Genomic DNA, 22,327 nt, shown 5'->3' on the forward strand with positions numbered 1-22,327 from the left:
GAAATAAAAAAGAACTATTGAGGAACTCAGCCAGAGTTGGAAGATGGCAGAGAGGAATGTGGGAGCTGAGTCTGCTTCCTGCCTCTGCACAGGTAGAACACCTAGTCAATCTTCTGAGGAACAAAGTGAACAGCCAATGGTATCCCAGCATATATGAAGGTTGGAGGCCAAAATTGTAGAGGACACTGAAAAACATACTGTAAGGAGATTTCTTTGGGACAGCAAGGTCCTTGGGACCAGCATGGGGACAAGGGCTGCTACAGCCCCCGGCCGGGCACCTGCCAAGGCATGCCACAGGATCCTTAGACCAGAGCCAAATCAACAGCTCCCTCCCCTGACAAACAGGGGGGATAGAGCAGCACCAGGATGGACCTGGATGCTTGAAGTCTCTGGGGGGAATAAAGACAAAGTGGGAGACTCACAGGGGCCTGTTCACCTACTGAGACTGTGGATGCCAGCTGGGTCATTACAAGAGAAACTGGGGAGTTGGCTGATGCCTGGAGAAGGGAGAAGAATTGAGCTGCGACAGACCCTGACCCAGATAGTGTCTGGTCTGCTTGGAAAGTTGGACTATGTGAGAGGCCAGGCACTTGTTAGGAGTAGCAGGCTTCAAAAGGAGGATTGTGTTCCAAAAAAGGGCTCTCGTTGGCTGTTTAGGGAACTCTCCTGCAGCAGCTGGCCATGCTGCCCTGGCTGCCCGCCTGCAACCACCACAACCAAAACCTTGGATGTGCCTCACCCCATGTAGTAGGATTAACTCTCTAAGAGGCAGAAGAAGGGACCTCCTGACTTACCCCCGGCAGAGGAAAGCAGCAGGGCTCAGGTAGCTAGCAGTAGCCAGAAAGATGCAACTCAGTGGGAATGTGAACTACCCTGGAGAGACATTGAAAGTGCCTAGAATTTAGGACAGCAAAGAGCAAGAAGGTGGTGTGTGAGTTGCCCCTAATTGGTGAATGTCAAGGATAGCACTACTGGTGAAATGAAAGCACCAACCCGTTCCAGGGTAGTGAGGGCCCAACAGCAAACTGAGGAACTGGGCTGGAGGCTGGGCAACTGTGAAGAAAGTGGCCCAGACATGGCTCTCAACCTCAGAAAACCATAGGAAAGGAGCAAAGTAAAATCCAATCCCCCTCAGCATGCTGCAGCCAGGAACACCAGCATAACTCCCTTGGCCTGTTCAAAGTGAGCAGGAGGCTTTTCTTTCTTTCCTTTTTTTCTCCAATTGAGAAAATAAGACTGGAACTGTGAAAGAACCATAGTCATACACAAAGCTAATCCCAAAAACTGAGATAGTGAGACAAATTTCACTTTACTATACCAAAGAACTTGCATGATACTATTTTATTTGTATTACTACTATTTTTTCATTAATTTTACTTCTTTTTTATTAGTATTTTGTATTTCACTTCTATCAGTTTAGTTTTATTCATTTTAATTGTTTGTTTAATTGCATTGTTTGAAGGGTTTTCAAAATTTGAAAACCTAGGTGAAATGGACAAATTTCTAGAAAAATATAATCTTCTAAAACTGAATAAACAAGAAGCAGAAAGCCTGAAAAGACCAATAATACCTGATGAAACTGAAGCAGTAATAAAAAAAACTCTTGACACACAAAAGGCCTAGACCAGACAGTTTCAGAGGAGAATTTTACAAAGCATTTAAGGAAGAGCTAACCTGTATCCTTCATAGATTATTCCAACAAATTGAAGAAGATAGAGGACTCCAAAACTCTTTTTATAAAGCCAGCATCATCCTAATCCCCAAACCAGATAAAGACATAAGAACGAAAGAAAATGTCAGGCCAATATCGCTGATGAACATAGATGCTAAAATCCTCAACAAAATATTGGCAAACCACATCCAACAATACATTTAAAAGATCATAAACCATGATCAAGTGGGATTCATGCCAGAGATGCAGGATGGTACAATATTCACAAATCAATAAATGTAATACATCACATAAACAAAAGGAAAGACAAAAATTACATGATCATATCAATAGATTCAGAAAAAGCATTTGATAAGGTACAGCACCCATTTATGATAAAAACACTCAGCAAAATGAGAATAGAGGGAGCATTCCTCAACATAATAAAGGCCGTATGTGAGAGACCTAGAGGCAACATCATACTCAATGGGCAAAAAGTGATATCTCTCCCACTAAGATCAGGAACAAGACAAGGATGCCCTCTTTTACCACTCCCATTCAACATTGTATTGGAAGTCCTAGCCACAACAATCATACAAGAAAAAGAAATAAAAGGTATCCATATTGGAAAGGAGGAAGCAAAATTGTCATTTTTTGCAGATGGCATGATAGTGTACACAGAAAATCCTATAGACTCCACCAAAAAACTACTTGACCTAATAAGTGAATTTGGCAAAACAGCGGGATACAAAGTCAATTTTCAAAAATCAAAGGTATTTTTGAACACGAACAAGGAAATATCTGAAACAGAAATCAGGAAAAAAATCTCATTTGATATGACAACAGAACAAATACAGTACCTAGGAAAAAATCTAACCAAGGAAGTAAAAGATCTATACTAGAAAACTACACAAAAATGGAGAAATCAAGAAAGACACAATTAAGAAAGACACACAAACAAATGAAAGCATGTACAATGCCCAAGGATCGGAAGAATTATGATCTTCAAAATGTCCATACTGTCCAAAGCAATTTATAAATTCAATGCAATCTCTATTAAAATACCAATGATATACTGCACATATACAGAACAAACACTTCAAAAATTTATATGGAACTATAAATGACCCAAATGGCTGCATCAATTTTGAGAAAGAAGAACAAAGTAGGAAGGAATCACAATACCTGTTATCAAACTCTATTACAAGGCCACTGTAAATCAAAACAGCCTGGTACTGGCAGAAGAACAGACGCATAGACCGATGGAACAAAATAGAGAGCCCAGAAATAAACCCAACTATTTTATGGTGAATTCATATTTGACAAAGTGGAAGAAGCCTAAAATGGAGTAAAAATAGCCTCTTCAACAAATGGTTTTGGGATCCGGACAGCTACATGCAAAAAAAAAAAAAAAAGAAGAAGAAGAAGAAGAAAAAGAAACTCGAGCACCAACTTAGACCATACACAAAAATAAATTCAAGGTGGATGAAAAACTTAAATATAAGTCATGACACCATAAAAGGTCTAGAGGAAAACATCAGCAGGAAAATCTCAGCCATTCCACGCAGCAACATCTTCACTGAAAATGTCCCCTAGAGCAAGGGACATAAAGGGAAGAATAAACAAGTGGGACCTCATCAAGTTAAAAAGCTTCTGCATGACTAAAGAAAACAGCATTAAAATGAAAAGAGATCCAATCCAACAATAGCCAACTATTGGGAAACCAACTATATGGGAAAACATGTTTGCCAATGATACCTCAGACAAGGAAGGGTTTGATCTCCAAAATATATGAAGAACGCCCACGACTCCACTGCAGGAAGACAAAAAAGAAAACAATTAAAACACGGGCAAAAGACTTGAGTGGGCACTTGACCAAGAAGGACATACAGAGGGCCCAGAGACATATGAAAAGATGCTCAGCATCACTAGCCATCAAAGAGATGAAAATTAAAAGCACAATGAGATACCACTTCACACCGGTGAGAATGGGCATCACAAACAAAGCAACAAACAACAAGTGTTGGAGAGGATGTGGAGAAAAGAGAACCCTAGCGTACTGTTGGTGGGAATGCAGACTGGTGCAGCCACTGTGGAAAACAGTATGGAATTTCCTCAGAGAACTAAAACTGGAACTGCCTTTTGACCCAGCAATTCCACTGCTGGGATTATATCCTAAGGGCCCTGAAACACCAATCCAAAAGAACGTATGCGCTCCAATGTCCATAGCAGCACAAGTTGCAGTAGTCAAGTGCTGGAAGCAACCTAAGTGCCCATCAGCAAGTGAGTGGATCAAAAAACTATGGCACATTTACACAACGGAATACTACCCAGCAGAGGGAAAGAAGGAGCTCCTACCCTTTGTGAGAGCATAGATGGAACTGGAGAGCATTATGCTAAGTGAAATAAGGCAGGTGGTGAGGGACAAATACCATACGATCTCACCTTTAGCTGGAACATAATCAACAAAAGAAAAAAGAAACAAGCAAAATATAACCAGAGACATTGAAATTAAGGACAATCCAACAATAGCCAGTGGTGATGGTGGAGGGGGTCAATGGGGGGGAAGTGTTTTGAGGAACAACTATAAAGGACACATGGACAAAACCAAGGGTGGTTTGGAATCAGTGGAGGGAGGTGGTGGGGAGTGGTGAGGGGTAAATGCAGACAAGTATACTTGAACAACTATAAAATAATTAAATATAAATGTAAAAAGAGAACTACTGATACATGCAACAATGGAGTAGAATTCCAAAAATATGTTGATTGAAAGAAGCCAGACAAAAGACAGTACATAGTGTGCAATTAGCTTTACATAAAGTAGTGGAATGGCAAAACTGCTCTATGGTGATAGATAAGGTTACCTTTGGTTACCTCTGGTGAAGGTACTGACCAGGAAGGTGGCATGAGGAAGTCTTCATGGATGCTGGGAATGTTCTAGTAGTTTATCTGATTAGTGGTTACACGAATGACTACATATAAAAAATTAAACTCTACAACTAAGATTTGTATACTTTACCATATGTAAGTTATGCTTCAATAAAATAGGTAAAATGAAGTGTAGAAAATGTGAAACAAAATGTAAGAGTCTATTAGGAAAACCAAGATCTTACTAACATAAAAATGGAAAAAGAAAAAGTTGAAGGGAGAAAAGTATTAAAGATATATTGGAAAAATAACTTCAGAGCTAAGTAAAAAAAAAAAAACTGAGTTCAGTCTGAAGTGGCTTATTAAGTGTGTAGCACACTGAATGAAAACATACCCAAGCCGAAGCAAAGTTTTGTGAACATTCAGAACACCAAGGATAAGAAAGGAATCCAAAGCTTTCAGAGATGAAAAAAATTACATAAAATTTCAGCGAAGTTTTTACATTGCCAAGCTCTCAGACAAGAATGAGAAGAGAATAAAGACTTTTTCAGATGTGCAAGGATTCGAAAGCTTACCTCTTATTCAACCCTTTCTTAGGAGGTTGCTTAAGAATGAACATTAGCGAACCAAAGAAGCGAGGAAATACACCACCATCACGACCACCACTACCAATAAAAATATATGTGTTATATAAGATGTATGTTATTTTATATATCATATACAGCTATGCATCACATAATGACATTTCAGTCAACAGTGGACTGCATATGACAGTGATACCATAAGATTATAATGGAGCTTAACTTCCTGTGAGCAATGAAAGGATGTGTGGTTCAGAAGGAACTTTTTTTTTTCTCTCACAGGAGCAGTATGTGTGGGCCTGGGCAATAGATTCCCTCTCACCCATAACACCTCACTTTTGAGTGCACAGATTACCTCCCAATCAGTCAGCCACTGACCTGTTTCTGTACAGAGAAGCCTGTACCCCCGGTGTGACATATTCAGAGGTTGCTACAGCCCTCCCAGATCTAGCTTGATGGTCTTCAGATTACACTGCTGCAAATTCTTGTGGAGTTCTGAAGATCCTATACAAAGTCACAGGTACACAGGAGCCTCCTTAACAAGTATTATGTGCCACAGCCACTTAAGTAAAAGCTTTATGTGGTAGCATGGAGGCAGCCTGTCCCTGGACTTTGGAAATATTTTCAGGTTGTAATGACATAAAACATGGATACATTTTATTTCTTCTATCAGTTTAGTGCCACACAGAGCCCTTTTTGCCAGAGAGGGTAAATGGGAGCAAACTCAAATTTCCAAAATCAAATTATCAAGTCCTCGGTTTTACACCCTCTCCATGTTAAACAACCACTTTTCAAAATTAAACCACAAAGTTCCTTAATCTGACCACTGCTCCAACATGCAATCATCAAAAACACATTGCCATGACGATCCCCTATGTTCCTTTATTTCTCCATCTTGATTTTTTATTCCTACTGATCCTCACACCACCTTTCACTCCCTCTTGACAATTAGTGTTATGGTGATCTACACCTTACCCAGCCAGCTTCTCCTCAATATTTCCAATTAATCCAGCCTTCATCCCTGTACATGGAGCAGCACTGACAGCTTTGATGTTCCATTTCTGACCTCGTTGAAAGGAACAAGGGGGAAGGCTTGTGGAACCATGTTTATAAAGTCTACAGTAGTGCACAGTAATGTCCCAAGCCTTCTCATTTACTCATCACGCACTCGCTGACTCACCCAGAGCAACTTCCCCTTCCGCAAGCTCCACTCACAGTAAGTGCCTTACCCAGGTGTACCATTTTTAAAATTCTTTTTACTGTATTTTAATTATACCTCTTCTATGTTTAGATATTTTTAGGCACACAAATACTAAACATTGTATTACAGTTCCCTACAGTAGTCAGTACAGTAACAGGCTGTACAGGTGTATAGCCTCGGAACAACAAACTATATCACAGAGCCCAGGTATGTAGTAGCGTATACTATCTAGGTTTATGTAAGTGAACTGTATGATATTCCCACAAATGAATGAATTGCCTACCAATGCATTCCTCAGAATGTACCCCTGCCATTAAGAGTCATGCTTGTATGATATCATATATATCACATAAATATGGATATATATGAAATTCTGCAGCATGACAACAGTGCAACAGGCCTAGAGATTACCCAGTCCAGACTAAAAAGAAACGTTTGAGGCTCTGGAAGCAAGATCTCCAGGATATCATAGGATTTCATTCAACAGATAGTATAACTGAGATATTGCAAAAGCTCACATGTATGACAAAAGCATAGAGTGCCTAAAAACAACAACAAAAGTCTCTACTAGTCTTTGTACATATATTAAGCAAGCAGTTCAAATTGGAACAGAAGTCAGGGACTTTTAATAAGAATGGGAATGTAGTCTAAGACATAAGTCACATAAGAAGCTAAAAGATATTAGGGCTATGGCTATAAGGTGGCTACATTTCAAAACCGGAGACCCCCAAATCGCGCAACACCCCCAGAATTCTGTGGGTGGGCCCACACTTTGTGTGACTCCACTAGGGAGCCATACAGGGCTCCGGATTTTCTGAAACAAGACAGTGAGCAGATTGTCAGAGGTATAAATGACTAGTGTACACACGCTTGTCAACAACCTTCTTACTTTTTATCCCAATTCCGCCAATGAAAACTGTGGTTGGTACCAAATGAGATTTCACATCCTGATGCAATTCAGCAGGAGGTGGGGTATCCAGCCATCCAGCTGACTGGAGGCAGGGTTTCAGTCCTGCCTCTCGCAGGAAGAGCATCCCTGCTGGCTGCGGGCTAGAGAAAGGACACACATTTAGAAACCCTGGCCCTTTATAAAAGTCCTCAACAAATGTAGGCTCCTACTGGTGTTAGTTTCACATGTGCACAACGCCTCACTCCAAATTCTTGGAAGTCAGGTGGGTTTCAGAATTCAGAAAGGTGACAAGGGGCACAGACAATAATACATTAGTAACACTCTTGCAGGGTCTAGCAAACACATTGATATCTCTACAGTAAAACATATTAACATCACATGGGATAAAGAAAATGTGGGCTGACATCCATTCCCACACAGATAAGGAAAGAGGCGTGCCCTTTATTTATTCCTAGCACTGATACTGCCCTCAATTTTCAAACCCTTTCAGGTTGAGTCATTTTACACTACCTCCCCAACTTTGGTCAAAATCCATGGATGGTACCTGAGTCCCCAACCAGGCCACAACCTGTAGGAACTTTGGGGACTGGGGTCTGATGGTGGCAATGCTCTCCCTACTCCTTTCCAAGCTGGCAGTTTTTCACAGCCTGCCTATCTTTCATCTGTGGGCTTCCAGACTCAGGCCAGGACCCCGACATTCTTCCCTACTTTTCAAAGCCTTCTGGGGAAAACAGAGACGTCTTTTCAACCACTAGTAGAGTGCTTTATGGTTTACAGATTTCTCTCACATGAATCAACCTGTGCCATGCTCATCTCCATGCGACAGACTGAAAAACTTGATTACTCCTTAGGGGCAGTTGTTTATATTGTGCCAATTTTTCATATGAGAAATTTGAGGCTTACAGAAATAAAGTGATTTGCTTAGATTCACACTCCAGCAGTGGTGGTTCCAGGGATCCATATGAGGCTTGTAAGCATAGAAGAAAGCTTCTGCTTCCCACCATGCTTTCCCTGTGGAGGTAGGAGCCTGATCAGCCTTCTCTGGGTGGGTAGCTAAGGACACACTCAAGTGTGCGCACAGAACACACACAACATATACACAGACACTTGCCTCTACAGGCAATGAAAGAAACTTCACAGCATATCAAAAATCTCATACCAAAAAGTTCCTAAGTCAACAATCACAAAATGGACCTGAATTCATGGTTCCAGATTGGGTAGTCTCCGCAAATGTGTCTGCTCCAGCCACGAACCTTCTCAGTTCCCTAAATGTATCTGGTCCTTTCAGGCAGCCTTCTCCAATGTCCAACCTGCGGAGACCCCTTTTACTTTCAAGATGCAGTTCAAATGGCCCTCTTTTCTGAAGCCTTCCACAACCTCTTGCCCTGAGCCAGCGGTTCCTTCCTCTTCATTTTCACGTAACTTCATACTGCTTCATTTCACGCTCTGCAGTTTACAGGTCTTCCTGGCAGGTACAGTCTCCCTGCGCTGAGTGAGGTAGAGGGGAGGGTGCACTTGTGTGCTTGCACCATCAAGAGCCTCTTACAGGGTGGGTATCTGCTGACTTTAATCTGCTTTGCCTTAGGTTGTATACCAAGATCTTCCCTCTCCCTTTGGGCATGCTTACAGGGCTGACAGATGCCTAGTTAGTTGGCAAATGTGCTGGAAGGACAGCCCCTTCCTGGCCCAGCAGTAGCCTGATGCCCAAGAGGCTGGCCACAGGGTGGAGCGAGTTCTGCCCAAGCAAAGGCGGCTGCTGCCCTATGTGTGCTACTTAGCATACATCCATTCCTGTGGCACCAATTCCAGGTGTTGGTTCACCCTTTCCATTGACATGTATTGCAAGGACCCAGACACTGTGAGAGACTGACCCCTACCCCCACCCCAGGCCAAGTGCGGGCCTCTGGTGATGACCTTGGCTTTGTGGCTCCCTGAGGGGCTGGTAGAGACTGCCAAGTCCATGTTGCAGGCTGAAATGATGCCCTGCACATCCCTGCTCCTTCCCTGCCCCATAGTGGGTGTTAGTCTCCAATCAGCCTTTGAACTCTTTTTTTTTAAGATTTTTATTTACTTTTAGACAGAGGGGGAGGGAAGGAGAAAGAGAGGGAGAGAAACATCAATGTGTAGTTGTCTTTCATGTGCCCCCTACTGGGGACCTGGCCCACAACCCAGGCATGTGCCCTAAACTGGGAATCAAACCGGCGACCCTATTATTCTCAGGCCGGTGCTCAATCCACTGAGCCACACCAGCCAGGGCAGCCTTTGAACTCTTAACTCCCTCTCAGCATCACGTACCTGAGAGACCCAACCTATGACAGTTGGCTCTAGAGTGATCCAAAAAGCAGGTGACAAGTTAGAGGCTTGGTACACAATTGTTCCTCATCCACCCCACTGGAAATGAGGACCACAACCTGGGGGAGAGGTGATGTTCAGACAGCCCCGGGCACAAAGAGACAGCCCAGCAGGTAGAACTTTCTTGTTGGAACTTTTCACCTGGCCTCCAGGTGGAGAGGACTTTCCTGGCAGGTGAGAAGATACAGGTGTGTGGAAAGTATGGGAATGGACAAGGGTGACTTCTGTGATCTGATGACCCACAGGGGGATGAGGAGCTGAGGGTGCCTAACAAAGTGAAATCCGAGGGAGAGACCTGGAGTCTCTGCCATAGCTTCCAAAGTAGTCCCCATTTCAGGCAGTGGGAAAAAGTCAAAGCCAGGATTTGCTAGGAATGGCTGAACTTCCAAGACGCTGAACATTCAACCAAGGCAGGACTGTCACGCCAACATCAGAAGCCCACTTGGGAAAACCTGCATCCATGACATATGGAACATGGGCATCTGGGCAAAGACCCAAGGAGATGTGGACTCCCCAGATTTTTCTGAAAGGTCTCAGTCTGTGGCTGCAGCCCAACCCTTCCCATAAAGAGCTGCTGCGCCCACCCTATGCCTGAGAAAGCAACAAATTACACACATCTTTCCCCACAGGTGCCCTCGATCCCTGGAGGTAGGGTGACTAACCATCCCAATTTGCTGAGGAGAGCCCCAGGAAAACCAGGAAGAGGTGACAGCCTACTGCCAGGCAGGACCCAGCCAGAGTGAAGTCATCACACAACACAGGCTGGGTGTGCCGGGCTTGGTAAGGGAGGAAAGGGACTACACCTGTCCTTCCCAGAAACTGCAATAAAAGTCCCTGGGAGGCACTGAAGGGCAGAAGCCAGGGGCTCATGACGATGAATACCACTGACAAGGAGGCTCCCATAGAGAGTGGTGGAAGTGGGCAATACAACATACCCTCCCTGAGGGCACAGTGGATGGCCAACCAACCAAGGTGCAGCCTAAAATGGAAACTCAAAAGAGCAAAAACAGACGCAGGAGGCTGAGGGCAGCTACCCCAATAAACAAGTCACAATGCCTTGCCCAAGTTCTGCCCCAGAGTCAGTTTTCAGACCTGGGACCATAGAGTAGGGAGGTGCCTGGGTCCCCACGGGGGAAGGACCCTGCAGCACCATGGCAGGAAGAAGGCACTAGAATGATCCCCCAGACCTTCCCAAAGGGACCTCCAGCTACGCGTGGGTGACAGAACACTAGGAAATGGGAAACCCAGACAGATTGAAGCTGGGGCAACACATTGTCCAATCTGACACTGACTTGGGAGACTCAATAAACTCTGCCTCTGCATCCACTTGAGGAAGGCCCCCTGTACCAGAGTTTCTGAGCAGAGGATGCCACTGGGTCCAACATACATGCTGGGCCATTCCTGAGGATGTCAATGGTCTTGGGCAGGGAGAGCTTTGCATCCAACATCCTCCAGAACGAGGTGCTGAGCTTAGTGAGATGTCTTCTGGGGAATCTTTCAGAAATAAGACAAAATGGTAATACAGAATGAAGTCAACAGAGTAAAGAAAAAATGCGTAGAAAAAGAACTGAGAGAATACACCCAAATCATGAATGTTCTTGCTTCCGAGCAATGCCTTATGAGCATCCTTTGTCCTGATTCTTCATGCACCTTCTTTTCTTGCCATAGTGGCCACAGTGAGCATGCAGATACTCAAAAGTCAGCAGAAGAGGTCTTCTGCACAGGACCCATTAGCCCACCCGTTAGCATCCCATAACCATGGTTATGGGATGGAAACAGCTGATCCAGGTCCCCCACACCCGAATCTCATAGACAAATCAGCTGGACGGCATGTCCACTCAGCCACAGTATGATGTTTGAAAGCTTACCCACAACCTAGGGAAAAGTACTAAGGCCAAGCAGTGACCAAGTGGATTACAGAGACAAGGAGCCTTTTCTCACAGGCAGAGTGCTGGAAGCAAGAGCACCTCCTCTGAGGGGGACCACTCATCTGAGTTGACAGGCAGCCTCTAGTGGGAGAAGCAGCAGGATAGTCCCTGACCTGTGGTGTCGCCTACAATTTGGAGAGTCTAGACGAATACTGAATCCAAACCAGGCCTGCAAAGAGAAGGAAACCAGTCCCTGAGGGCAGGAGGAGGAACCTGAAACACAAACCACCAAGGCAGGATTAGCACCCAAACTTCACAACGAGTGCCCACAACTTGATGAAAAAACAAAACAAAACAAAACAAAACAAACGAACAAACAAACAAACAAAAACACAAGCAGTTCAATAGAAGGATGGGCTGCAGGCAGTTCTTGGAGGAGGAAATGGGACCTGCTGAGAAGTAGAGGAGGGAAACAGGGAATTTGGGTCAAGCAGGTCCCAGCGCGATGGTACCACACAACCTGTGGCAGGAGCAAACTGGAACCCTCTCAGGGTCTCAGAGCAAAAGCAGCGTGGAGAGTGGGGTAAAGAGGGACAGCAAATTGCAAAGGCAAGTGCTCAGATGGCCATGGAGGTCAGGGAGTACTGCAGCGTGCTGCCGGGGGGACAAGAAAGGTAGGCTGACTTTTGGCAGGTTCCCTGGGCTCCAAAGAGGAGGCTATGTCCATGGTCATAGTCCCTTCAAAGAACAATGGCAGACATGGCAAGGATTTCCTGAAACAAGATGGGGCGAGTTATGGGGGGTGGAATTGCAGGCTAGGGAAGAAGTGGAGCTTGAAGAGGAGTCTCTCTCCTGCCCAGGAGGCCATGAGCATTGTGATAGTGGGAGGCAGCAGGGGCACAGTGTCTGGGAGGGAGCAGGAGGAGCCCCCAAGAAGGCCTAGATGTCCTCTGACAGCTGCTGGGTCTCCAGGGCACCCATAGAAGGCCAAGCAGTGGAAGGCAGGAGTGTGCCGGGTCTCGAAGGTGAAGGCTAAACTGCCTGCCAAGAGGACCAGAGAGGGAGGGAGTGAAGGCCTGTCCCCACCAGGACTTTGTTTATGAGAGGGGGTGGGTAGGGTAGCAGCTGGCAAAAGGAATGTTGCCTGGAGGTCAGAAATCAGATTGTTTTAGGGTTCTGTGCCAACACTTCATTTGTACTGAAATTCAGGACTGAGTTGCAACTGGGTCGTTTTGACAGAGGCAGCCAAATACCACCCTACACCCACCTGCAACATGGCCAGGACACTCTTCCTGGGCCCACCCACCTGGCAACGAATTGGCCTTTCAGCCACTACCCTTGGCCTTCCCCTTCATGAGACCACACTCTGCACCTTTACTGTACTGCTCCCTGAGGGAGAGGTCGTACACCCTGTTCTCAGCATACACATGAGGGGCAGAAAAAGCAGTCCTTCTGTAGTGCCATCTCTGTCCCCCACGAGCAGACATAGAGTGTAAGTCTCTAGTTCATGGGGGCATGGTCTATTTCTTTAAACAACAGGGTTTGGGAGGGACACCAGAAACCAGCCATTCAGGGGACCCTCCCTTATATCTTGAAACCCCTATGTGAGGTTCTGGCATGTTCGGTGGCAGCTGATAACCATTCTTGGGGCAAGGAGCTGAGGAGGAAAAACTGACATGGATAGCATTGGACCTGGTGATCATTAACGCCCCCTGTGGCTCAGAGGCCTAAACTCTATGGAGGTACACTCTGCCCCTCACTTTGTGGCCAGCATTCATTCCTGTTACCTCCAGCTTCTGCAAGGAGGGAGTAGGTGCAGCTCACTGAAAGAGAAAGAAGTCCTCTGTTGATTCGACATTTACTAAGCAACTACTGGGGCATGGGCACCTGGTTTACTGAACCAGCAAGACACAGGCTTAGCCTTTCAAAGAACTCAAAGCCCCTGAGGGAGCCCAGGCTCTCAGAGGCAGGCAGTCACAACCCTAGGAGATGAGAGCCCAGTGAAGGAAGGTAGGTGGGGAGGTACAGGGTACTACCCGAACTGGGAGTCAAGAGTACCTGATGCTTGGCTGTGGGGTAAAGAAGGGGATGCTCAAGTTGCATCCGAAGGACAGGAGTTTGTGGGAACAAGAGGAGGCAGGCACTCCAGGCCTCAGGAAACACAGGAGCCAAAAGGGGGAGTCCTGGTAGAAGGCACTCAGGGTGCAGGGACTCCGCAGCAGTGACCCAGACTCTTGGGTGATGAGGGAGAGCTGGGACCACTGGAATGCTCTCCCATGGCCCCCCCATGTGTTTGGGCTTAAACAAGAGAGGACTGGGTGGGGGTTTTCAGTTGGGGGGTTGATGAGGACATATGTGCAGTTGGATGGCATGATGGAAGACCCACTCGAAGAGGAAATACAGGGATGTCCAGGCCAGTGGGGCAGCTCAGGCAATAGCACTGGCCCCAGACCATGAAGCCTGGCCTCAGGGAGTAGCAGTGGGGATAAGAAAAGGAGCATTATTCTTTTTTTTTTTAAAGATTTTATTTATTTATTTTTAGAGAGGGAAGGGAGGGGGAGAGAGAGAGAGAGAGAGAGAGAGAGAGAGAGAGAGAGAGAAACATCAATGTGTGGTTGCTGGGGGTTCTGGTCTGCAACCCAGGAATGTACCCTGGCCGGGAATCGAACCTGGGACACTTTGGTTCCCAGCCCGCGCTCAATCCGCTGAGCTACGCCAGCCAGGGGCAGGAGCATTATTCTGATCAGGTATTTTAGAGGCACGGACACAGGACTCCGTCATCAAGTAAAAGAGAGGAAGGGCGAGGGTAAGTGGACACGAGGAGGCAAGTGTGGCGGCACTGAGAGGCTTGAGCCCCTAACTGAGAGGTAGAAGAGAGGAAACAGCTGACAGGGAAGCTGCCTTTGTTTGGGACATGACAGCTCTGAGGCGCGGCAATAAACAGAGTGAGGATTTTTCTTCCCACCTGCAACAAAAACTGCACTATGAAGACCTTCCCTCAAGACCCTACTGGTACTACCAGGGGGTGGGGTGGGGATGTGAGGGATGGGGTGGTGGAGGAGCTCGCAGGAAGCAAAACTGGCCTCGGCATTCGGCTCTGAGATGCAGGACTCAGTCCAGTTGTGCTGCCCTCTCTTGGCCTCGGTGTCCCCGAGGGTCCATTCTGAGGGTCCGCCTAGGGCACTGAGGACCCTGGGCTGCCACTTTAACCCATGCCTACGAGTGCAGCTCAGACTGAGTGCAGATGTCATGGAAGAGTGGGCCTAGCCCAGTTGCTACAGGGTTCCCAGTGCCCAAAGCTACCTCCCTGCCAGCTCCGCCCCACTCTCCCGGTGGCTCCACCCTCGCTCAGCTCCTCCTCTGCAATTTCCCCCGTTAAGCCCTGCTCCTCACCAGCTTTCCTGCAGCTTCGCCATGCACCCTCCCCGGCTATGTGCAGCTGAGCCCTGCGCCTCCACTGCAATCCACCAGCTCTGCCCTGCTTCACCCCCCGGCTTTCTCACAGTTCCGCCCCCCAGTCCCACAGGTCAGCCTCGCATTTGTCACCCCACCAGTTCCGCCTACTCCCCCCAGCTGTTTTCCACCGGTCCGCCCACAGATACTCTCCTCCCAGCTTTGTCCCCTACCCAGCTTTCCCTGGATCCTCCTTCACCCCCGAAGCTCCTTCTTCCCCAGCTCTTCCCCACAAGCCCTCCCCAGAAACTGCTCCCTGAGCTCCGCCTCCCCAGCTTCCCCACACCTCGGCCTCCTCCGCCCCCTTCGGCAGATCTCTGTCCACCAGCTTTTCCACAGCTCCGCCCACCCCCAGCTCCTCCGCAGCTCTTGCTCACAGCTCTACCAAACCCATCCTGCAGCCCCTCCCCCTGCTTTCTCACAGTTCTGCCCCCAGCTACACCCCCTGGCTCTTTTCCAAGCGTCGCACCCAGCTACTCCTCCCCTAGCTCCGCCTTCTCCCGAGCCACCTCCCCCCGATTTGCCTAGCCCTGCCCCCCTTCCTCTCCCCATTCCCACCCCCCCCCCAGCATTTTGCCCTTCCCCTCCCTTTTTCGCCAGGGTCTCCAGGGGCCGTCCAGCCCTGGTCATCTTGGGAGTCTCAGTGTCCGGTGAGTCCAACAATGTCTCCTAGCAACCGTGGGCTGCTTGCCTTTGTACTTATGTGCGTGTTTAAGTCACTGCTGGGCTGCTCGTCTGCATGCTGGCGCTGTGCTCTCTGCGTCCAGGCGTGCGTACTGCTGCGTGGGGGCCTGCTGTCGCGCCTTCCGGCCTGCTCCTGCGTCCAGGCCTGCGTGCTGCTGCGTCAGGGCCTGGTGCTGAGGCTGGGCGTGCGTCCTGCTCTGCGATGGGGGAGGGGGGTGGTGCTCAGGTATTTGTATATGTCTAGCCCAGCGGACAGGGGTTTGTGCATCTGCCAGCCCAGGGTGGTTAACCAACGCCAGTGCCTGCCACCTCTCACAGGTCTTCAGGAGACTGAGGGGCATCCACAATATGGGCCTGCTGCTCTGTGGTGTCTCCGTGTTGCGTCCCGTGGTCCTCTCCTCATCTGGGCCTGGGAGGAGGTCGTTTCGGTGCTGGCAGTCTCCCAGGGCGGCGGGGAGGTGGACTGTCAGGCCTGGTGGCCTCAGCTGGGTCAGCCCAGAGCAATGCGACTTGCATGGCCAGTGGGGCCAGGAGACCTGCCAGGAGGGAGCCAGGACACTCTCTGCACCTGCCGGCCTGCTGGGCCCTCCAAAGGACAGTACTTGAGGGTTGGGGTTTCTCCTCCCATGCGTGCGGCTGGGAACACTCCCACCGCAGCCAAGGCCACACTTTTTTGTCTCCTCCTCTGCTTATCTTCGCTTGTCCCTCATTCTTGTAAGTGTGTGGGGGGCGGCGATGGGCCTCTGCGCATAGAAACGCCAGTGTACTAGTAGTCCACATGCACAGGTCTGTCCTCCCCGCTTTCTGCTTGGCCCTTAGGCTGTCGCCACCGCACCCAGGCCCTAGGCTGTGTGGGGCACAGCTGGTTGCCCATGACACCCCTCCCAGAGGGACCTACCCAGGATTATGTTGAGGGAAACGGGATTGCAGGGTCCCCAGATTCTTCCCATGTGGTGACGTGAGGGAAGGTGAGAGTTTTCTCCTCTTGAACACAGCGTCTGCTAGGCTGTAAGGACACCACCCGCCTACATGAAATGATTTTCTGTGCAGGCTAGCTGGGCCATCATGTGGTCCGTGACCAGGCAGGGGAGGAGAGAGCCACTGCTCTGATTCGGAGAAACAAACTGTGAGTGAAAGGCCAGGGTCATGTGTGTTTCCCATTAGTTGGAACCCCCCCTCGGTCCTGATGGTTTCCAATCCCTGCTGTGTAGAAGACTGTTCTGGTATATTAGCCAACATTGCTGTCTTGTTCCTAATGACCTTTTCTCATTATCCCTCTTGCCCTCATGCAGGTGAAGAAGCAGAGACAAGTGGAAGAGTGTTTCTTCCTCAGGCCACTAAGCAGGTTCTCTGCATTGTGTGACAGGAGGGCACTCAGCCCCCTCCGTGCCTTCACTGTTACCTCAGTTCTCCCTGGGGGTGCCACCCACACAGTTCAGGTCTCCTTGTTGTGATTTTGTGGGGTTGGTGAGAAAAGGGCCAAGGGACTCAATGGTGGAAACCAGGCATATATCTCAGCAGAAGAAAAAGAAGCGGCCAGGCCACAGGGGAACATCTGGCCTCCGTCATAAATAATCCAAACCCGATGACTAGGGCAACCTTTGTCACCCGTCAGATGGGCAAAGGTTAAGCACAGTGATGATGCTCAAGGCCGACAAGCATGTGAGGAAATGGCACCAGGCCCATGGTTGGTAGAGCATACACGGGTGAGCTTCGGTGGAAGGCCATTTGCTGGCATGTATCAGCATCTCAGAAGTGCATGTGTGTGACCCAGGTGTCCTCCCAACAAGTCTTCAGTCAACGAGTGTTTGTGGTAGTGTCCTTTAGAGTGGCAGGAAGTGCAAAGCAGTCTGTGACTCTTTCTTCATCAGTAGGAGAAACTCAGTAAATCGTGGGGCAGCCAACAAGGGGATACCATGCAGGCAGCAAAAAATAGGCTAGAAGAAAATGTACAGAGGTGAAGGAATGTGCTTGAAGTGTTGCCAATGGCAAAACTGTTCTCTGCCCTGTGGAGATATGCAGGAAGAGCCTATGCCTCTGTAGTCATTTGTTGGGCTGGTCACATCAAAGAGCCATGGCTCGAGTGGCTTAAACAACAGACAGGTATTGTCTCACAGTTCCAGAGGCTGGAAGTCCGAGATCAAGGTGTCCACCGAGTTTGCCTCTTCTGGGGACTGAGAGAGAATCTGTCCATCCCAGTCCCCAAGGTTCTCATGGTTTGCAGGCAAGCTTTGGCATCCCTTGCCTTGTAGATCTTGACCTTCATCTTCACAAGGCATTACTCTCCTGAGTGCATGTCTGTCTGTAAATTCCCCCTTCAGATGAAGACACCAGTCATTGGATGAGGGTCTCATTTTAACCTGATTACCTCTGTCAAGCCCTTTTCTTAATGGATAAGGTCTCAGGAACAAGGTCCTTGAGTGCACAAGAGGGGTGGGGTCCAGAACACAGGGGAAGGCGGCCCAGCCAGAGAAAGGGAGGGAAGGCGGAGGAGCTGGGCAAAGGGACTGGCGGGACAGTGGATTGGGACAGGAGTGAACAGGAGGCAGCTTTGTCCTCCAGGCCTTGTCTTTGAGAGTGGGTGTGTTTTCATAAACACAGGGACATAATAGCTGAGGTGAGGTTTATGTCCTTTAAAGACAGGAGGGGAGAGACAGACGAGAGTGGGGCTGCCCATGGGTGGAGGGCAGAGCTGAGGCTCAGCCCCATGGTGATGATGGGCAGCCACCAGTTGTGACTGTCCTGTTAGGCAGGTGCCAGGTACTCACAACCCCCTTGGAGACCGAGGGTCCAGCAGGTACTCTGACCCCCGCTGAGTCTGTGGCCCAGGGCCCTGCTCCCCCCACGACACAGCTTCATCCTCCAGTGAGGAAGAAGGACCCCCTTCCCCAGGTACAAGGAAAGGAGTCAAGGACAGGGGTTCATGCAGTCAGGTTCCCCATGACTGTGGGTCATCTGTTCATCCCTTGGTGCCACCTTCTTAACTGTAGAGTAGGGTGACGGTGGAGCTACCCCTACCCAGTTATTTGAGGATTGAATTCTAGGATCCGTGGATCATGCTCATTCCAGGGCCAAGCACGGGACCAGGGCATGCATACTGGTGCCAGTTGTTCCTGCTCCTGTTGTTCATTTCTCTAAGCTCGGGTGAGGGCCAGGATGCCTGCTGACAGTGGAAACCAGTGGGGTAGGAAGAGGATGGAGGAGGGTGGTACCCAAAAGGGTCCAGAGGAGACACCTGACAGGATTATCTGAGGTCACATGGTGTCCCCAGGGCCCAGCTCAGGCTGGATCCCAAGGATATGCTCTCTACAGCCCTGGGGGAGGGGCCACCATGCTTGGGGACCTGCAGTGCCTTGGGGGTGGCAAGGCCAAGGAGCTGAGAGTGTTGAGGTGGATGGGGAGAAGAAGCAAAGCCCAGGGTGGTCATTGCTGGGAGAGGACTAGAACCCGCCCACCCGGGGTGAAGCCGAAGGTCCCTCCTTCCCCCACTCTGTGCTCCCTTGGCCTCAGTGGCCTCCTTTGTAGAACTGACCACACCCTGTCCTGACTTCCTTTCTGGAGCTCTCCCCACCTTCTTCCTTGAGTTCGCCAAAGATTCCATCTGATAGATGAGGCATCCTCATCGCCAGCCCCTTTCCTTGGGCCTGCCAGCTGACTGCTTGGTGATAGGAAGAAAGAGCCAACACTCTCTGCTCCCCCACCATCCCTGTCAGCGGGGTTCCTGGGTCTCCAGGGGACAGTGGGTGCAGGTCAGCCCACAGGCCATGAGCTTGGTGGGCTGGTGCATGATGCTTATTGACATTGGTGCTCTGTGTTTCCGCAGGCCACGTGAGGCCCACGGATCTCTGGGGAGATGAAGTTCTGCTGCCTTTCCTTCCGGCAGCCTTATGCAGGTTTTGTCTTAAATGGGGTCAAGACTCTGGAGACTCGTTGGCGTCCTTTGCTGAGCAGCCACCGTCACTGTACCATCGCCATCCACATTGCTCACAGGGACTGGGAAGATGCCGTCTGGAGGGAACTGCTGCTGCAGAGGCTGGGGAGGAACCCCGCTCAGATTCAGTCCTTGCTTCGGGAAGGGGAGAAGTATGGCCGTGGAGTGATAGCTGGCAAGTGGCCACACCCCAAGCGCCGCTCAGACACCTCAGAACTCCTGAGGACCTTGCTCAGGAGTTTTGGGGCTTGTTTTCTTTTGAACCTGTTGGTGTGGGGCTGTGGTTTCTTTAAGCAGCACACCTTCAAAGGGGCAGCAGCGGGCCCTGGGCTGGGCGTCCGTGGGACAAGTTTCCAGGACCTTGGGCGAACCCTTTTGTCCACTCTGGGCCTCAGGTCCTGTTGGTGGTGTGAGAGGCAGGGACCATTCCAAGGCTGCATGTGGTATTGCCTGTGTGTATACATGTGGGCTTGTGTGCATACACATGTGTGTGTTTGTGTGGCAGGCCACGAGAGGCTGTACAGCACACAGAGAGGGTCGGGTGACCTCCAGACTCAGGCATCACACACCTGCCTCACCCCCACTCTCCATGGGCACCTGAGCAAATTCCTTCACCCCTCAGTGGTTGAGGTCCCACATCAGCTCCTTTCGCCTGGTGAAGTGCTTGGGAGCTGATGGTCTGTGGGTTCCCGCACAGCAGCCGGGGCCCTTCTGACCTGTACGTGCTGCCCTCAGCAGTCTGGCTGGAACCTGCCCATTCTTGGGTGGAGTTGTTGAGGACAAGGCCCTGTCCTCTTCATTCCTCTCTCTGCCCCGGCCTCACCCAGAATTCCCTGAACGTAGTTGGACACATTGGAAGTGCACACAGTGAGAGGGACCCAGTTCACTCTGTGTCCATTTGGCGATATCAGCTTAGTCCCTAATGGTTATAACGTTGAATAACCATTTTCTCTCATAGGCAGGCCTTGGTTTATGAAAGGAAAAACATCTCTGTGCTTCTCTCTTGGTGCACAGGGCTCGTTGACATTGGGGAAACTTTGCAGTGCCCGGAAAACTTAGCCCCCGATGAGCTTGTGGAACTGGAAAATCAAGCTGTACTGACCAACCTGAAGCAGAAGTACCTGACTGCACTTTCAAACCCCAGGTGGTTACTGGAGCCCATACCCCGGAGAGGTGGAAAGGATATCTTCCAGGTGGACATCCCAGAGCACTTAATCCCCATGGGGCAGGAGGACTCCTCACAGGAAGATTACCGAGAAACCAGCTGACTCATGACCATCAACACACCATCCTGCCGCAGACACATAAATCAGGCTTAATCTGAATTGGCACCACAGTGGAGAGCGCTACCCACCACCTGCTGTTCACGTAAACAGCCTTCTGCATTCAGATGCACCAGGCTTTCCTCAGGGGATGCCTCCCTGGACTTATTGACAGTCTCAAGGACTTTGACCTTTAGAAAAAAAGGCAAAGCTTCCATTAAGTATCTTGGTGTTGTCACTCATTTAGGTCCTGCTCATGCCTGAGTTGTACAAAGAAACGTGTTTTAAGAGAACAGGTTAGTGTTCAGGACTCCCTTACATGTTTTCTCCTCTCTTTGTTCTGGTCAAACTCATAGAATGCTTCAGCAGCATCCAGGGGATGTTGTGGGAGGGCTGGGAGCGGGCCCTGAATGGTTGCCCGAGGGTGACCAGCCAGGGGCGGGACTGCCTCATGCACCATGAAGGGGACATCAGACTTTGAAACACAGCACCTGTCTGCCCTGGCAAGTGACTCTTGCTCTGTTGTAAAAGTGTCCCTTGGCTCATGAAGCCATGTGTTAGACATGTCACATAGCTACTTTGTGACCAAAGAGAGGATCTGAAATAGAGCTCTGATGGAAAAATGATGAGTATTTTGTTTCTTTGATTGTTTGTGTGTTTTGTGGGCAATCTTTTATTTATTTGGGTTCCTTCTAGGAGAGTTCCTACTGCTTGTTAGCTGTGAGGATGATGGGCTTTCTCCCAGGGGTTGACTGGAATGGCCCGTCTTCTGAGCCAGACTGCCATGGTTGCAGACGGCTGAGCAGATAGGGTGGCCCTCGTTTTAGGTGGGTCTCTCTGGGAGGTCCCTGGAAATTGGGCTGGAGATGCTCAGCTGCTGGTCAGAAACTTCCTGGCATCACTGGGGGACCCGTGAGGAAAGACCCTCCTGTTTTAAGGTACATGACTATTGGAAGGTGATCCACCCAAGGTCAGGAGTCAGGCAGTTCTGTCTCCTGGCCAGCAGGTGAGGCTCAGGGGACCCGATCTTCCTGAGCTTGCTTCAGAGCTCCCTAGCAGGCCCTTGGATGAGTGTGTGAAAATGAATGAGGACAATGGGGACAAACACCTGTGTCGGGCCAGGATAGCTAGCCTCCTAGGGCTCATCTGATGAGGTGTGTGTAGCATGGAAACAAGAGAACACAGACTCACAATTCTCATTGTTAATTTACTACCATGGAGTTGTGCTTTTCTTTATTAAAGCTGAAAATGGATTGGTGGTTACAAAAGTGGTGATTGTTCTCTGTCATTGGGAGCTTGGGGGCCTGTATTGTCCCTGAATTGCTCACAGAGTGCATGGCAGTCATCAGAGGAGCCCTCCTCCTCCTCATCGGGGTCTGTGGGTGAGGCCATGACTGAAAGGGCAGCCATCAGGATGGAATAACAGGTGTTGTACAAAGACATCACCGAATCATACAGTGGGTAATCTGGGTAGCTGGTGGGCAGTTCCCCTGTGCCATTGGTTCTGGCAGGAGCTGTGGGCGCAAATGTGACATTCTCAGATGTGCCCTCCCCACTTGGGCCACC

General features: G+C 49.2%; 1 protein-coding gene across 3 annotated transcripts; it reads left to right on the plus strand.

Moving 5' to 3' along the window:
* The first annotated feature begins 15,445 nt into the window (after positions 1-15,445).
* LOC123807065 (protein EOLA1) lies at positions 15,446-21,407 on the plus strand. 3 transcript variants are annotated; one of them, XM_045820543.1, is made up of 3 exons: positions 15,446-15,534; positions 19,392-19,674; positions 20,514-21,407. In XM_045820543.1, exons 2-3 carry the CDS (start codon positions 19,422-19,424, stop codon positions 20,765-20,767), a joined length of 507 nt encoding a protein of 168 aa, XP_045676499.1. In that variant the 5' UTR covers positions 15,446-15,534; positions 19,392-19,421; the 3' UTR covers positions 20,768-21,407. The 3 variants fall into 3 exon arrangements, with proteins under 3 accessions (XP_045676499.1, XP_045676498.1, XP_045676500.1); XM_045820542.1 differs by lacking the exon at positions 15,446-15,534 and adding an exon at positions 16,891-16,913; XM_045820544.1 differs by lacking the exon at positions 15,446-15,534 and adding an exon at positions 18,617-18,712.
* Positions 21,408-22,327: the final 920 nt, after the last annotated feature.

The sequence above is a fragment of the Phyllostomus hastatus genome, unplaced genomic scaffold (genome assembly GCF_019186645.2).
Source record: "Phyllostomus hastatus isolate PE091 unplaced genomic scaffold, TTU_PhHast_1.1 phas_scaffold_397, whole genome shotgun sequence".
NCBI lineage: Eukaryota > Metazoa > Chordata > Mammalia > Chiroptera > Phyllostomidae > Phyllostomus > Phyllostomus hastatus.

Bases quoted from the DNA above. Each gene is read 5' to 3' on its own strand.
- LOC123807065 (XM_045820543.1), top strand. From the start codon at position 19,422: ATGAAGTTCTGCTGCCTTTCCTTCCGGCAGCCTTATGCAGGTTTTGTC. The intron at 19,675-20,513 runs GCAAGTGGCCAC...CTTGGTGCACAG, and splicing joins TGGCCGTGGAGTGATAGCTG to GGCTCGTTGACATTGGGGAA.